The 17,381-nt window shown below is 35.1% G+C and overlaps 1 protein-coding gene across 1 annotated transcript; it reads left to right on the top strand.

Annotated features, from left to right (window-relative positions):
• Window positions 1-454: 454 nt before the first annotated feature.
• LOC113079233 (ubiquitin carboxyl-terminal hydrolase 16-like) lies at window positions 455-8,232 on the top strand. The gene is made up of 17 exons (XM_026251451.1): window positions 455-596; window positions 865-945; window positions 1,022-1,206; window positions 1,283-1,383; window positions 1,455-1,570; window positions 2,311-2,519; window positions 2,604-2,699; window positions 2,790-2,920; window positions 4,129-4,216; window positions 4,352-4,433; window positions 4,563-4,708; window positions 4,784-4,957; window positions 5,987-6,650; window positions 7,231-7,325; window positions 7,420-7,506; window positions 7,615-7,762; window positions 7,918-8,232. The coding sequence occupies exons 2-17, from the start codon at window positions 885-887 to the stop codon at window positions 8,040-8,042; spliced, it is 2,508 nt and encodes an 835-aa protein (XP_026107236.1). The 5' UTR covers window positions 455-596; window positions 865-884; the 3' UTR covers window positions 8,043-8,232.
• Window positions 8,233-17,381: the final 9,149 nt, after the last annotated feature.

Genomic DNA, 17,381 nt, shown 5'->3' with positions numbered 1-17,381 from the left:
AAACATTCCAGCTTCAGATCACGAGGTGTTGAATCACCGAAAAAGCTGATTTGTGTGAAGATAAAACCGTGTAAAAGTATGTAACGCATAAACCAAAAATTAACAAAGCTTAATTTGTTTGTAGTCATAAATAGATAATATTTATGAATACAAATATTATCATAAAAAGTCTTACGCGTGCAGGTCTCAAGGGGGAAATTTCAAAATTTTCAATAAATAGGGAGTTTTAATGTTTTCTGAGTGTAAATCTAGTCTAATTAACATTATACAGCTGGACTTATAATGTATATATAAGTCCTTATAATGTATATATATATATATATATATATATATATATATATATATATATATATATAGCCTTTGACAGTGGCAAAAAAGACACGTGTCCTGTTCAATATGAATTTAAATACGCTTCAGTCAGACTCTTATTTTGAAATAAAGTATCGCGCTTCAACCGGAAACACTCTCCGAGCAGTCGATGCTCATGCTTTACACTGATGTTATAATGCAGCTTGTGTCGCTACAAACTATTTAATTTCGGGAATTTGGATGGATGAAATTCCCTTTACAGAGTTTTAAATGACTTTCGTGGCTTCGTAAGTATACTTGAACGGTTCTCGTCATGTTTCTCTTCTGAAAATAACAGCTGCTGCAGTTCTTTTGCATTTTCGGTGGATTTAACGTCCAATATTAATTCTATACTAATTAAGCTGACTCAACTTTATTGTATCGGAGAACGGTATTTGCATATACAGTCATAAACGATCTATTGTCAATCATTGGCGTTTATTTGTTATAATAAATGTATTATGTTGTATTTTTATGTGCTGTTAATATACATGCCATGCTTTTGACCCCATTCAGGTGCTCCTCTATAAACCAGAATGGGTAAAAAGAAGGGGAAAGACAGAAGTCCTCGAGCAGACAGAAGTCCTGAGACAGCAGGTACATGTATGACAGCTGCCCTTGAACAGTGATTTTAATCATGAAACCTCACACGATTCTCCTGATGCTTTGTTAGGAGTGTCCTGCGCTCACATCCGTAAAGGAATAGAGCACAACTTACTGAAGAAAGCCGGTCTGGATGAGCACTGGAGCTCGTGTCAGGACTGTGAGCCAGACAAACCTGTTGAAAAGCAGATTTTAGAGGATGAACCTGACAGAGAAAGTCCAGCTGTGTGGGTGTGCCTGAAATGTGGCCACAGAGTAAGTGCTCAGGTGACTTATAACACATTACTGTTGACCAGCTGCACATAAAAACCCATGTTATGATCCTCGTCAGGGCTGCGGGAGATCAGAGAATCAGCATGCGATCAAGCACTACGAGACGCCTCGATCCGAGCCACACTGTTTAGTGCTCAGTCTGGACGTCTGGAGCGTCTGGTGAGTGACACACATCCTCCTCCTCACTGAAATGTGGCAGGTTTGTGTATTCAGAGCTCTGTGTGCCGCAGGTGTTACATCTGTGATGATGAAGTTCAGTATTCCAGCACGGGGAAGCTGGCACAGCTGATCACAAACATAAGAAAAGAAGTGCTGACGGATCCTAGCAAGAGGAACTCCAACAGAAGTAGGTGTTTTAGAGCTCTTAGGTCAATTTACGCTTCTAAAATATCTGTAGTTTACGCATTTTAGGAGCGGATTATCATTAGGACGTTTATATATACGCTATGCAATATACACGTAAAAAAAAAAAAAGTCATTTTAGAGATGTTGTCTATCTATCTTATATATAGGTATTTGATATTCTAAAACAGTTTTTTTTGAATATGCAAATTGTATGTTATCTACTTAAATAAGCACTAATTTGCATTTCCAGATTCTAAAATGGGAAAATTTAAGCCATGTTCAAAATTCCAGTTTGATTGACGTATTAGAGTTAGAAGTTTTTACTAGGGTATATTAATCACTCCATTAATCAGAAAATAGTGTAAACGGGCAAAAAAAGTAAAAGTAAATTCACCATGTTAGGAATAAAATGTGATATAAATCATGCGAATGATATAAACAAACATTTCTATAAAAAACGTCAATTTATAAACTGGGAAGTTGTATGTACTGTAAGTCCTGCTGAAGGGGAGATTTCCGACTCCATTTGAGGAAATTATTTGTAAAGATATGTTTCATAATTTAAATGGGTGAACTGTAATAAATAAACACTTAATTGTGTATTTTGGAGGTTTTCTTACTATTAGTCTGAAATGTTTTGGAAGCAGAAGGGCCTTAAAATTGACCAGTGCATGAAATAAGAATGATTTTGCCTGTAGTGTTTTGCCTTAAAAAGCATCAATTTGCATGCATACTCTGCAGAAAGAAAGAAGGAGGAGAGCTTAGTGACGAATCCTGCAGAGCAAGCACTGGACGAAGAGAAAGAGATCAAGGAGAAGCAAAAGAGCAGCTCAAATCATGATGAGAGTCCCAGAAGACAGAAAGCAGCATCCGAAGGAAGCTCTGGTGTCGTGAGCATCAGGGGTCTCAGTAATCTGGGCAACACGTGCTTCTTCAATGCAGTCGTGCAGGTGCAGAGGATAAAACACTTCACATAACAAACAGAAACACGCTTGCATGCTCCGCTAACCATGATGTTCTCGTCTCCCGCTCAGAATTTATCACAGACGCAGTTTTTGCGTAAACTGCTGAACCAGATCACAGATGAGAAGAGCTGCTTCACCATAACTCCTGGCCTGTCATCTGAGCTGGTACTGATGCTGAGCCACAGTGTGTTCTCTTCTGGATCATTTTATGAGTAAAGCTTCATCTAACAGGATGTTTTCACATTATGTTTTCAGGATCCTCTTCAGATCCAGCTGGAAAGGCCCGGGGCGCTCACGCTGGCGATGTGTCAGCTACTGAATGAAATCCAGGAGACCAAGAAAGGTGTGGTGACCCCGAAAGAACTCTTCACACAAGTGTGTAAAAAGTAAGTAGCCAAACAAGAGTGTTCCCAGTGCAGATGCCTCGTGTTATATTTGTAGCAAAAGTCAAAAATACATTGTATGGGTTGAAATTATAGATTTTTCTTTTATGCCAAAAAACCTTAGGATATTAAGTAAATATCTCGTTTCATGATGATATTTTGTAAATTTCCTACCGTAAATACATTCAAACATAATTTCTGATTAGTAATATGCATTGCTAAGAGCTTCATTTGAACGACTTTAAAGGTGATTTTCTCAATATTTAGATTTTTTTTTTGCACTCTCAGATTCCAGATTTTCAAATAGTTGTATCTCACAAAATATTGTCCAATCATAATACATACATGAATGGAAAGTTTACCTATTCAGCTTTCAGGTGATGCATAAATCTCAGTTTCAAACAACTGACCCTTATGACTGGTTTTGTGGTCCAGAGTCACAAATATCAGCCTCCAAATCAAAAAACAAAAAAAAAACATTTTACCCTACATTTCAAAAGTTTGGGGTCATTAAAATTAGGTCAGTTTTATTTTTTTAACCACTGACTACTTTTAGTCAGAAAAAATATAATAACATAATCAAAAGTGAATTTAAAGTCATAAATATTACAAACGAAGGATCATGTGACTGGTATAATGATGCTGAAAATTCCGAATTGATCACATGAATAAATTATATTTTAGAATATATTAAAATGAAAAACAATTCTATTAAATTGCATTAATATTTTACTATATATATATATATATATATATATATATATATATATATATATATATATATATATATATATATATTAGTAAAATATTATTGCAATTTATTTCCGGACTATAAATCGCACTTTTTTTCATAGTTTGGCTGGTCCTGCGACTTGTAGTCAGGTGCGACTTATTTATCAAAATTAATTTGACATGAACTAAGAGAAAGCACCAAGAGAAAACATTACCGTCTCCAGCCACGAGAGGGCGCTCTATGCTGCTCAGTGCTCCTGTAGTCTACACTGAAAACATAGAGCGCCCTCTCACGGCTGTAGACGGTAATGTTTTCTCTTGGTTCTAAATAAATGCGACTTATATGTTTTTATTCCTCGTCGTATTTTTGGACTGATGCGACTTATACTCAGGTGCGACTTATATATATATATATATAACGTTTTTTTTCAGTGTTCTATTAAATAAATGCATTCTTTCTTGTTATCTGTTGTTGACAGAGCTCCACGATTTAAAGGCTTCCAGCAGCAGGACAGTCAGGAGCTTCTGCGGTACCTTCTGGACGGCATGAGAGCAGAAGAAGTCAAAGTATGGACCTCTAACAGCACATGAACACAGACCAGAAGAAATGTGCATCAGTTTAGCAGTGGACTCGTGTCATTTGACTATAAAGAATGTTAGAGACGTTTTACTGTAACGGAGTCCTCGTGCTGTGTTTTCCAGAGAGTTCATTCTGGAATTCTGGAGGCTTTGAAAAACTCTGGCAAAAGTTTAGAAGCTGAGCAGATGAAGAAGGTTATTAAAGGTACAAGACATTATCAGATTACCAGAATGGCAAAGGAAATATTTTAATGAAATGTTAAAGCATGATTGAACACAAAACCTGTAAAATGATATCTATGTCTTTGACTTCCTCTTGCATCGTTTTCACCAGAGTATGAGAAAAACGGTGCACCCAAGAACTTTGTGGACCGAGTGTTTGGTGGACAGATGAGCAGCACATTGATGTGTAAAGAGTGCAGAACTGTGTCTCTGGTGACAGAGATGTTTCTGGATCTTTCTCTTCCTGTAGCTGATGAGGTGAGCGTCATATAGACTCTTTATCCCTCGTGTGAATATTCTGGAAAAATAAACTGATATGAGTGTTTCCTCCAGGCTTACAGGAAGAAGAACCAGAAGAAGGTCACTCAGTATCACAGCAGTGTCAGTGATGATAGAGACGGAGAAAACACAGCATCTCTGGCCAATGGGAATGAAGACCTGCCTACAGGAACAGGAAGCAAGTACCAGCAGAAGAAAGCCAAGAAACAGGCCAAGAAACAAGCCAAGGTGAAGACACACACACACACAAGTTCAAATCAATAAAGTGGGAATAATAATGTCTTTATTACATATGTTATAAATAGTGATGCTCATATATATTGACCAGGCTGTTTAATATTTAGTGTTAACTGCATTGAATGATTAACAGACATTTTGTGTGTGTGAATTGATTATATATTGTTTAAAATAAATCTTAATTCAATTTAAAATCTAGTGTATATATATCACCGTTATATGAGCCAGAATTAAATTGCAAAAATGTTTAGCTGAAACATTTTCAAACATTTTAGCTGCAAATATATATATACATATATACATATATACATATATATACACATATATATATATATATATATATATATATATATATATATATATATATATATATATATATATATATATATATATATATACACACACATATATATATATATATATATATATATATATATACACATATATATATACACACATATATGTACACACATATATATATATATATATATATATATATATATATATATATATATATATATACATATATATATACATATACATATACATTTTTTTTTGTGTGTGTGAATTGAGTAAATATCGCAGTAGGTAAAATAAATGTTCTTTAAATCTCATAGAAATTCTATTGTTTATATTTTGCCTTTATATTGACATTTATTAATAATCGCTTTGGTGGATTAATGCACATTTTAGCCTCGACTCTTCTTATTTTTTTAGTGAATTTTGAGAAAAATTTTAAATAAATGCTCATTTAATTAAATTCTTTTATGTATATATCGCCATTATATAAGACAGAATTAAATTGCATAATATTGCTATTTATTATTAACTGCAGTTCCAAACTCTAATGACACCATGCCTGAATTATCTGAATTAAGTTTTACGTTTTTTTTTTTTGTTTTTTTTTTGTCACATGTTTGTTCCACATATGTTCCAGTAACATAATTTCCAAAATATTAAGTAGAATTCAGATGACATGAGATACAGCTATATGCTTATTATTGACTTTTGTGTCCATAGGGTCAGAGACGTCAGCAGAAACTGGACAGTAAGGTCAGTCTTGACTCTCTGACCAATCAGAGCACAGCTAGCAGCACTGATCCAGCAGACTCCTCCAATCAGAGTCTATCAGTAAATGGCAGCGCTGATGCAGAGTCAGGCGAAAACATCCAGGAGTGTTCGAACCTTGAGAAACCTCCTGCATGCTCACAAAATGAGGTTGAAGATGACGAGGAACCCGAGCAAGAACCTGCTACTTCTGTCAACAACCGCTTCACTGCCTTATCTGAAGACCGGACCCCTGAAGACCAGACCACTGAGGACCAGACCACTGAAGACGTGTCTTTGGAGGGAGAAGAAACAGAAGATGTGAATGCAACTGAGAAAGAGAACGGTACTGACCAGCTTTGTGATGAAGAGGATCAGTTAGTAGAAGAACTGAATGCTATGTCACTAAAAACAACTGGAGACGAGGCCTTGTGTGACGCTAAAGAATACACAGTAGTGAATCAGGACCCGGAGCTGGCCTTTCAGTCCCTGGCCAGCAGGACGGCGCCAGAGAAGCAGGAGTGTTCGGTGGAGTCCTGTCTGTATCAGTTCACTGCGGTGGAACAGCTGATGGAGAACAACAGACTGATGTGTGTCACCTGCACTAAACGCCAGTCTGGACATAAAGCCGAAGACGGTACGGTGCTCAACTATTAGCATAGCTCTCTCTTGTCTCGGTTTTAACCTCAGTTTACAGCCCAGAAACATTTCGTCAGCCGAACCACTTAAAACATATTTAAGTTACTTAGTATTTCTAGAATTTAACAATACTGGTGTTGTTAATGATATTGGTTAATGGTTGTATGACATTCAGGTGAACATAAAATAACACTTTTATTCTGTATTATGATTTCTACATGTATCCACCGCTGAGACGGAAATAACTTAAACTCTATTACTAATGTCAACTGTATCTTTGGAAGTTTTTTTGGTTCGATCTCTAGATAGAAGAACCAACTAACACTACAAGTTACAATACAGATGTTTATTCTTCCCTTTCAAATGTTGATGACCGTGTTTTGCATGCTAATTGTTTTAGCTTTTTTCTAACATCTCATTTTGCGATCGTTAAATACATTAAAATATATTCCATGTTATAACTTTATTCATCCCTGACCACTTTCATATTTTAAATGATCACAATAAGCTTCCAGAAATCATTGCACACCGTCCAGTTTTTTCATAAACCTCAATTGTGATTTTGTCGTTGTGTTCAGGTTGTAAGAAAGCTGTTTACAGAGATGCCCTGAAGCAGATGCTGATCTCTGATCCTCCAGCGGTTCTCACGCTCCACCTGAAGAGATTCCAGCAGGTAAAACCGCTTGTTCCTCCTCCGTCACATCTCTACACAACAGTCAGCTCAAAGAAATCTGCATTAAGCCCTTCATTGTGTCATTCACCTGTAGGTTGGATACAGTGTTTGTAAGGTGAACAGACATGTGCAGTTTCCTCAGATCCTGGATCTCGCTCCATTCTGCTCTTTAAGCTGCAAGGTGAGGAAATGATCACTGGTCTTCACAACATTTATCCATCACTCCTTGAGTTCTGGGTTCAGTGAACTCACTCAAAACTGTCTGCATTAAACAATGTTTGTGTTTTAGGGAGTGAAGGAGGACGAGAGGCGAGTGCTGTATAGTCTTTATGGTATAGTGGAGCACAGCGGCACCATGCGCTCTGGACATTACACCGCTTACATCAAATCAAGACCTTCAACACACAATCATGTAGAAAACGGGCTCGATGCTGGTTGTGAGTATCTACGCTGCTGAGTTTTTTCTTTAACTAACATGCATTAATATTATAGGATATAAAATCTGTCAAACTTGATGCAAGCTTATTGCATTTAGTTGGAAACAAAAAGACGTTTTGTTTATTATTATCTATTTCCAATCATCCTCTCGTAGCAGGTCACGCCGAGGCCAGTAAAGGATCGTGGTTTCACGTTAGTGACAGCAGTGTTCATCCGGTTCCAGAGGCTAAAGTGCAGAGTTCCCAAGCCTACCTCCTGTTCTACGAGAAGATCTCATAACTCACATGAGGAACGGTCTTCAAAACAAAGGGCTGCTGCTTCATTCAGACTCGGCTGCTGCTGCTGCTGCTGGGAAATCCTCCAAATCAATTGAAAACTTGAATCAAAGTCCTTTGTATGAGCATCGTCTTTTTTTTTTCTTTTTCTTTCTGTTATCAGCTGCTGTTCATGGGAAAGTTTTCATTCATCCAAACAAGATTCAGAACTTACTTGGGATTTATTTTTTTAACTGAAGTTAATAATTTTCAGTGGTGATGATTCCAAAGCGATGAAATATTTATCTTACCTCTAGATCATGATGGGATGGTTTGATGAAGCTGTGGTGCGGTTGTTTTCCTTATACAGTGTTTCTAAAAGAGTATGTTTAAGAGCATCCTTCAATCTTCCTGGACTGATTCATTTTGCATGAATCTCATTAGGAATAGTCATATTCCACCCCAAAATTAATGCTATATATATTTTATTCTCATTGTTATAAAAATTTATTTATCTATGTTTAGTAAATTATCATAGACACATTTTTTAATGTTATCGGTTCTTCAAAATCTAAATAAATAAGGGTCTTAAGAATGGGCTTAATTTTTTATATGTAAAATAAAATAAAAGATTTTCCTTTTATTTTGGGGTGAAATATGACCAATATTACTTTACAGAGACTTGTCCTTTTTAGTTCTGAAATATAAAACTAGACTGTAATATATATTGGTACAATTTTATATTGCAATACATACTGTGCTGTCCTCAATATAATGGCACAGGTTTGTTTTCTAACATTTTAAAAATGCTTAAAATAAATAATAAATAAAACTGACAATTTTCACTTCTCAAAACAAGTGTCTCTTGTCAAAACAATACTTTGTGTTGTGCATTGAGTTCAAGAAAACAGAATGTTATTGGGCGGCACTATTTACTGCACAATAATAGAAATGTATTATAACAATAACTTCCTCAGGGGTGCAAACATTTTTTCCACTCTAGTTTCATTTCCACTGTGGCTCATCTGAAAGTGGAAAAACATTTGCCTACTCCCATAATCTGATTGTCTTAAAAATATATTATATATTATAATACTAAAGGGGAAAAAGAGTAGGGTGCAACATAAGGAGTTAAATTGTTCTTATTGAAGGATTTATGTGTATTTATGTTTTTGTGTTGGAAAAATTAACAAAGATTTTTAATTATTAAAAATGGGCTCTTACAATATTCCCAAATAAATGAATAGATAAAAACCAATAATGCAATATTAAAAGAACAAAAATCCTTTCATTTGCTGAAAACCCATGTGACATCATCTGTGAAAGTCAAGGAGGGACGAATGGAAGGTAATCATAAAGGTCAAGCTTCAAAAGCTTATAAAAGTACCATATAGTAATGCATATCATTTATTTGCTGTGTTCTATAAACTTCTGAAGTTGTTCAAATAATTTGTGTGAAAAAGAGACTGAAATATAGGCCGTTCTTCATCTGGCCCATATGTATCCATCTTTTGTAAAGCCAACAACGTGGTAAAGTTTCCTTTTCTAATGTGAAAATGTTATGAATAAAGCTTATTATTAAAAGTTCCTCTCCTTTCTCTTTATCTCAGGTGATAGTGATAGTTGAACAGTAAAATATGATTAGTTTAATGTACTGTATACTTTCAAATGAAATAGCAAAGTAAAATAGCTAATAAGATAAATTGAGCAAATTAACACCAATTAAACAAATGATTAAGAAGAATAAAAGTTGGAAGATAAGACGAAATATACCAGTGATAGTAAAAGTGAACAAGTTCTGCTGCTAGTTTCTCACACACACTGCTGTGCTTGTGCTGTTTTTTCAGACCGAGCGAGATTGTGTGTGTAAACCCCTTCAGAAGCAGGATCTGCTTTTAGACACAGCAATGAGGATCGTCCAGACTGAACTCCACATCAGAGAAACTCACCCTATGAGATACACACACCGATTCAGCACTGTAGATCATTCACAGCAGGAAAAAGACCAACGCTTCCTGTGTCTTTCGCTGCAGTGTTAGATTTAGGCTGATGGCAAAATGTTGCATGATCCTTGAAAACCATTACCAAAACTACACAAGATGAAAGAAAAAATGATATGTAAATCACAGTTCTGACATAATGCACTGTAAATGACATCAAGATTGGAATGTTTGGAATCATCAGCTCTTTTAGTTTCACTGAAGGCAGATCCTGGAAGACTGCAGCAGAGTTCCACTGTTGCCGAGGAGACAGCTGTCAATCATCAGCAGCTGCTGGAATGCTCCATTGAGACGCTTCAGGGGGAGCTCAGCTGTGCTGTGAAAGATGGAGAGACCCTGAGAGAAGAGAGACATCAGATGAAGAGGAAGGTCAGTTAAAAGTACTTTTAGAAGTTAAAACAAAAGAACATAGGCACTGCTGTTTGAATGTATATGACTGAAACCAATAGTTCTGGCACTGAACCACACTTTTTAAATATTTATTATTCTTTTTTATTATTATTGGTAGGGGTAGTATGTATGTATTATATTATATATATGCAATATGTATTATATTATAATTTAGTAATTTAATAAAAAATTATTAAAATGAATAATAATTATATTTAATAAATTATACATAATATACATATAAACATTTTATTATGTATTCATTATTAAAATGATTATTTTGATAATAAAAATAAATAAACTTTGATTAATAATAATTCTTATGACAATAACAAAATTATTTAACATTAATAAAAAAAATACAATGTTTTATTATGTTATGCATAATTATATAATTAATATACATATACACATCATACAACGTATCATATTAACATGATTACATGTATTTTATTATTAAAAAGGATAATAATAATAAATATAGTATTTATTATACATGTATAGTTATGTATTTCAATTATAATATTAAAAATGTATAATGTTAATAAATTATTATTTTTATTAATACTATTAAAAAGTGGCTGTTTTATCAAAGCAATACACTGAAATTCACTGAAATCTCTTCTCATGTGTCTGCTGGATATAAAACGTAACTCATTTTACCTGCTACACTGACTCCAGTACAGCAATTACCATAAACATCTTCTTCGTCCCCCTGTGACGGACAGGTGGAGATGACCACGGTGAACTCAGCACTGCAGAAACAGAAGGAGGACAACAAGGAGCTGATGGAGAGCCTGGCAGCCTTCAGCATCAGCAGGTTTAACATCAAAAGATCACAGAGTCAGATGCACGTCAAACGAAGAGTGTGCTAGTAAGTCTCTCTCTCTCTCTCTCTCTCTCAGGTAACTCATCATCAGATTGAACAGATGCTTGGGGACTTGACAAACAGCATGAACAAACCGGCCTATGAGAAGGGCAATCTGCAGGTCTGTTTAACACATGTTGCATGTATATGATTTATTGCACACATTTTGCACGGTGTGACATACAGTGATGCTTGAACAGTCATATAATGAACAAACATCATATGTCAGAAACACACACCAGGCTTCAAATGAACAGTGTGTGTGTGTGTGTGTGTGTGTGTGTGTTTACACAGGCACAAGTGCAACAGATGGTCATTGAATTTACTCAACACTCAGCAACACTGCACTGCAGAACACTTACACACAGGTAAACACACACACACACACACTCTAACAAGCACATTCAACAGTTCTGTGCTGCTCAGGTGTGTGAAACTGAACTGCATAAACACAGAAAAGCAACTGACACTGGTCAAATTTGAACACTGTTTATTGATTAAAGAGTTCATATCATGAGTCAGAGTCAGATTTAATAACAACGTTTGATGTCACACAGTTTGCTGTGCTTCCTCTCCAGTCCATTCTATTAGAAATAAACTCAATAATAAATGTACTAAGCAACAAACTGCTTCTTTTAAAAAACCACAAGGTTTCTGTAATGCTGAGCTTGTATTCAGTTCTGGCTGATACCTGACCAGCCAAAAATTATTTTCTAGATATGACAAAAAAGAAAGCACTGCAAACACAAACAAGTCGTTTTAAATGCTACAAGTACATGCTAAACATCACAGCATTATAATTTACAATATGAAAATAGATATTCATTTTGAGATTAGATTTAAATTTAACAGTATTATTAATATATTTGTATTATCTATAATATCGGTCATTAACTGACATGGTACTGTACTATAGCTCGCATCCCTTGATTCTAGACATTTGAAAGAAAGCATTAACTCATGACTATTTAACAATGTCCATTCTGTGTTTATAATGTTAACTTGCCGAGCCAGAGCAATATAATATTAGCATCTCTTTTCACTGCCCATTGTTTAATGTGGTTGTTATGAAATGATGGATCATTTAAAAACTGTGTGAGAGCAGCAAAGTGTTTTTGGACGTAGTGTGCAAAATGGTGATTTAATACAAAATAATGGTTGTTTTTCAGAAGCCAAAACTTTGTAAGAGAACTTTAAGGCTAAATATTAAATAATGCATGATATGACCCCTTCAACTAGTGAACTACTGAATATTTAACACTCTTTCTGTCTCATTCTCAGATGCAGAGAGGAAATCAGACACTAAAAGAGCAACTCTGTGCACTACAGCAACACCACAGAGACACGGTGAGGTTTTCGGCAGCCAAAATGTTACATTTTTGAAAATTGCTGCAGTCCAATTTATTATTATTTATTTGAATAACTGCAAAATCTGCACTTCTTCCGTGGCTTATTTTAATTTCATAATGAACTTTACTCTTTGAAGTCGAGCAGCAAACGTTGAGTGACAATATGCAAATACTTCTGGCCCATTTTGGGGTGAACTAAATATACAAGACTAGATTTACATGTCACTGTTTATAACACATTCTGTTCATCCTTTGCTGGGTCGCTTTAAAAAAAATTGGGGCATAAATTGAGAGAATGCCCACTTCTCCAGGCACCACTTCACCACTGTATGTGCCCTGGAGCACAAGTCACTGGGGTATATTTGTAGCAATAGCAAAAAATACATTGTATGGGTCAAAATTATAGATTTTTCTCTCATGCCAAAAATCTATGGGATATTAAGATCATGTTCCATGAAGATATTTTGTAAATTTCCTACCATAAATATTATCAAAACCAAATTTTTGATTAGTAATATGCATTGCTAAAAGCTTCATTTGGACAACTTTAAAGGTGATTTTCTGCACCCTCAGATTCCAGATTTTCAAATAGTTGTATCTCGGCCAAATATTGTCCTATACATCAATGGAAAGAATGTTTATTCAGCTTTCAGATAATGTATAACTCGCAGTTTTGAGAAATTGACCCTTATGATAGGTTCTGTGGTCCAGGGTCACATATGGAACACTTAATAAAGAGCTTTAATATTTGTTAATTTCTTGCTATATAGACTTCAATTACACTGTAAGTGCATCACTGTAAACATGATTTATGTGTGTTTTCACTCAGTGATTGTTTGTAGTAAACGGCAGTATGTTGTGTGTTTGTCAGACTGCAGGCTATGGAAGAGATTCAGAGGCTTGAAGCTGAAGAAGGGAATCACAACGCACCAAAGATATGATATGAATATGATGAATGAGTTTAACTGTATACATACATTCTGTAAACAACCTTGCCCAGAGTTTAGAGCAGGTCTTACGGGAAAACCACAATGCACAGGAGAAACTAAACACGCTCAGCGAGAGGTAAGGGAAGGTGAGTTTATGGTATATTATGAACATTATGATTTATCAGTCACTAATATATGGTGCATGCCTAAACTTTTGCATAGATTATCTGTTTGTGTTGGATTGTCCATATATCTTCTGTATACACGTGTCCAAGGTCCATTATATATTTAACTAACAGAGCTTTCTGCATCATCTTTGCCTTCCCAACAGGATTTGGAAGCAGAAATTGAAAGTCTTGAAAAAGCAAGGGATGAATATAAGAGGAGGCGTTATGAACAGGTATGCATTCAAACCTGTTAATATACAGACAAGTGAAAATCGCCTCTCTGAAGTTTAAGCTAAACCAAGTATATTTAAAATCCCAGTTGATGGTTTATTAAACAAATGCTTGGTCGTAACCCACTAAAGATGCATGTATCATATTTTATACATGACTTTCTAAGGCCTCTACATCTTTTACATAATTAATGCTGTCACAAAAAAACTTTTCATCTGCATGTCTTCTGTCCCCTTGCAGATCAATAAGTAGAAGAACTTTCAATGTAATTTCTAAATGTTATTTGCTCGATAAAGTAAGGGCAAGGATAACTATATTTTACTCGCCTTAATATTTCATTAATATTAATATAGAATTTAATTGTTTATAAAAAAAGTGTTGAAGTGCTATATTTGAGGCATATTTTAATCGTCCTTTTTATAATGCATTTAATAGTGTTTTTTGTTGAGCACAATAGTATCAAATTGATTTTGCTGAGATGTATTTTGAGTGATTTCCAATCTAATACTATTATTTGTTATTATTAAGAATTATTATTTTACATATTCCTCGCAAAAATAAATAAATAAATACATTTAATTATTGTTAATAATTATAGGAGCACTGTTCATCAAACTTGATTTGAAGTTTGACCATATTTGTCTTGAAATGTATAGCTGAAGGCAGAGAAGTTATTATACAAGCGCTGCTTTACTAGATTGAAAACAGTCTAATAATTTTAATTTCTAAATTCACCCTTTAAAGCACGTCTGCTACAAATATTAGAGCTAAAATTTGGATAATCGCTTTATAACCAGCTTGCTGGACTATAGTGAATGTCCCAATCCATCCGTATTAAAGATGATATCTCACAGTGTGTTGTGTGTGTTTCAGTCTGATCTGCAGTGTCTGTATTGCACTCAGCAGGTGGAGCTACAGGCCGAAAGAGATCTCAATCACACGCTACAGGAGACATGTCGGGTCTTAGATCTCTGACACTGTCCCAGATGGACCCTCAGCTCTTGTGGTCCATGCAAAATTACAGGAGCCATTAGTACCCATCCTCCTTTTCTTCTTTCATCTCTTTCTCAGTTTCTGTTTGCTTTGTGATTCTCTCTCCTCATTTTCCTTCCCTTGTGCAGTATCAGCAAGCTACAGTTCCCTTCATCTTCCTGTCTGTTACTCCCTTCAGGTCATCATTACTGCAAGACCAACGAAGTGCTGGAGAATTGCCATTATGTAAAGGAATAATCAGGGGTTTTGTGTTGAATGCTGCTGTTATGTGTGTGCAGCACCTGGAAGAGAGTTTGAAACGGCTCCCGGATGAGGCAGAAGTGAGACTCGGGGAAGTTTATCTGGAGTCACAGCAGGTAAACAAACCCCACCAACATCAGTTTATACACAAGCAATATTAATAGAGACATTTAATGAGAGAATTGTTATTGTTGAGTAAACTATCCCTTTCAACTGAATCCGAATGCTGTTGTGTTTCCGATGTGATCGTCTCCTGTGTTCTAAAATCCTGAAATTGATGCTCAAAAGCATGTCAGATTTTAGGATGCTCCTTCTCTGATCACAGCCAGTGTTGAAATCATGCAAGCTCTCCAGAGAATGGAAATTTATTTTGCCTTGCAATTTTGCCTTTGATATGGTTCCTTCGTTTGCATCCGGCTTCTCTGTTCCTCGGAATCACAGAGAACATGGACGAGGACCACAGAGGGGGCTCTGCTCTAAATCTGAGAGCTTTAATGGCCACAGAAACTCACAGAGAGCTTTTGCAAGATGGGAAAAGACAGCACATGGTCCACTTCAGCTTAAGTAGCAAATGAAACATGATTTCTGAAATTATTTTATACTGTTTGTATTTTTTTGAATCATTAAAAAGGCTCCTTAAAATTCATTTTAACTGGTTCGACAAATTTTTTCAAATGATTTTTTAAAGTAATTTTAAAGGATCTATCCATTTATTATTCAGCAAGGATGCATTAAATTCATCAAAATGTATGTTACAAAATGTTTCTGTTTTTAAATAAATGCCGTTCTATTGAAAATTCCATTAATCAATAATAATAAAAAAAAAAAGTTTCCACAAAAATATTAGTAGAAATGTTTTCAACATTCCTAATAATAATAAATGTTTCTTGAGAAAATCAGCAGATTAGAATGATTTCTGAAAGATCATGTGACTCTGAAGACTTAATAATGTATAGAATAGAGTAATGATTCTTAAAATTCAGCTGTGCATCTACGGAAGTTCTAAGCGGCCATGCATTATAATTTTTTTTTCCTTTTTGTTTTCTCGTTAAAACGACTTAATTTTCTCGTTATCTCGACATAACGAAAGTCGTTTTCTCGTTATAACGACTTATTTTTCTCGTTATCTCGACATAACGAAGTTCGTTTTCTCGTTATAACGACTTATTTTTCTCGTTATCTCGACATAACGAAAGTTTGTTTTCTCTTATAATGACATGACAGTTTTACTGTTGCTATAGTAACGAACTCAACTTTGACAGGCATCTGATGGACAACCATGCAGGTGCTCTTACTGTAGCCTATATTTCAGCAAATTTAGCTTCGCCTAGGTAATAACGTCTACAATACTGTATATAAATAAAGGCTGATCAATCACTGTTGATTTTTCCAGAGACAGTACAACGAACGTTTTGTTTTTGTAATTAACATGTTTAAATGGCAACACCGCGAAATTAGAGATGCTTGGATTAAACTCACTTTTCATTTTCCCTTTATTTGAAATAAAATTATATATAATTTGTAATTTGTAGTACTCATTATATGATGTGGCAGATATCATGTGTGTTACAAGCTTCTGTTTGAAAAGAGCGTCCATGTGTAGGACTACGTGTAGTGTGTGTGTGTGTGTGTGTGTGTGTGTGTGTAGAAAAAAACGATTACAACATTATAGAACAAAACTGAATTAAATTAGCCTATGGATTTTACATATACATCACATTTCTCATCAATATGGTTAACAATAAAGATTAGTAATAAGGAAAAGAAGCACATCGGTCTACATCGTTAAATCCCGCCCTACTTTAGATAAACAGAATACAGTGACGTCAACCTTGGTTTTGATAAGCAGTTATTTTATGACACAGAACGCGTTGGTGAAACTCATGCATCTAGCAGGAACTTAATACACAAAATATTCATATTGATTCAAGCATTTAACATTTATGAATTAATTAAATGTCAGTAATGAAGACTGCACAAATTATAGCGATCATGAGGAAGGTCCGCGTACAGTAAAGTGGATAGTGTACAACGCCCCATCAGTTATATTCAGGTCTATAGTGCCACCTGCTGGCGCAGTTTTGTAACTTCTTAGAGAAAATTAAGTCGTTATAACGAGAAAACGAACTTCGTTATGTCGAGAAAACGAACTTCGTTATGTCGAGAAAACGAGAAAATTAAGTCGTTATAACGAGAA

Source organism: Carassius auratus, unplaced genomic scaffold (assembly GCF_003368295.1).
Source record: "Carassius auratus strain Wakin unplaced genomic scaffold, ASM336829v1 scaf_tig00027474, whole genome shotgun sequence".
In the NCBI taxonomy this organism is placed as follows: domain Eukaryota; kingdom Metazoa; phylum Chordata; class Actinopteri; order Cypriniformes; family Cyprinidae; genus Carassius; species Carassius auratus.
This window is presented reverse-complemented; position numbering and strand designations above follow the sequence as displayed.

Excerpts from the sequence above, each read along its gene's own strand:
- LOC113079233 (XM_026251451.1), top strand. The coding sequence starts at position 885 with ATGGGTAAAAAGAAGGGGAAAGACAGAAGTCCTCGAGCAGACAGAAGT. Across the intron at positions 2,520-2,603 it reads TCTTCAATGCAGTCGTGCAG|AATTTATCACAGACGCAGTT; the intron begins GTGCAGAGGATA and ends TCTCCCGCTCAG. Across the intron at positions 2,921-4,128 it reads TTCACACAAGTGTGTAAAAA|AGCTCCACGATTTAAAGGCT; the intron begins GTAAGTAGCCAA and ends TGTTGTTGACAG.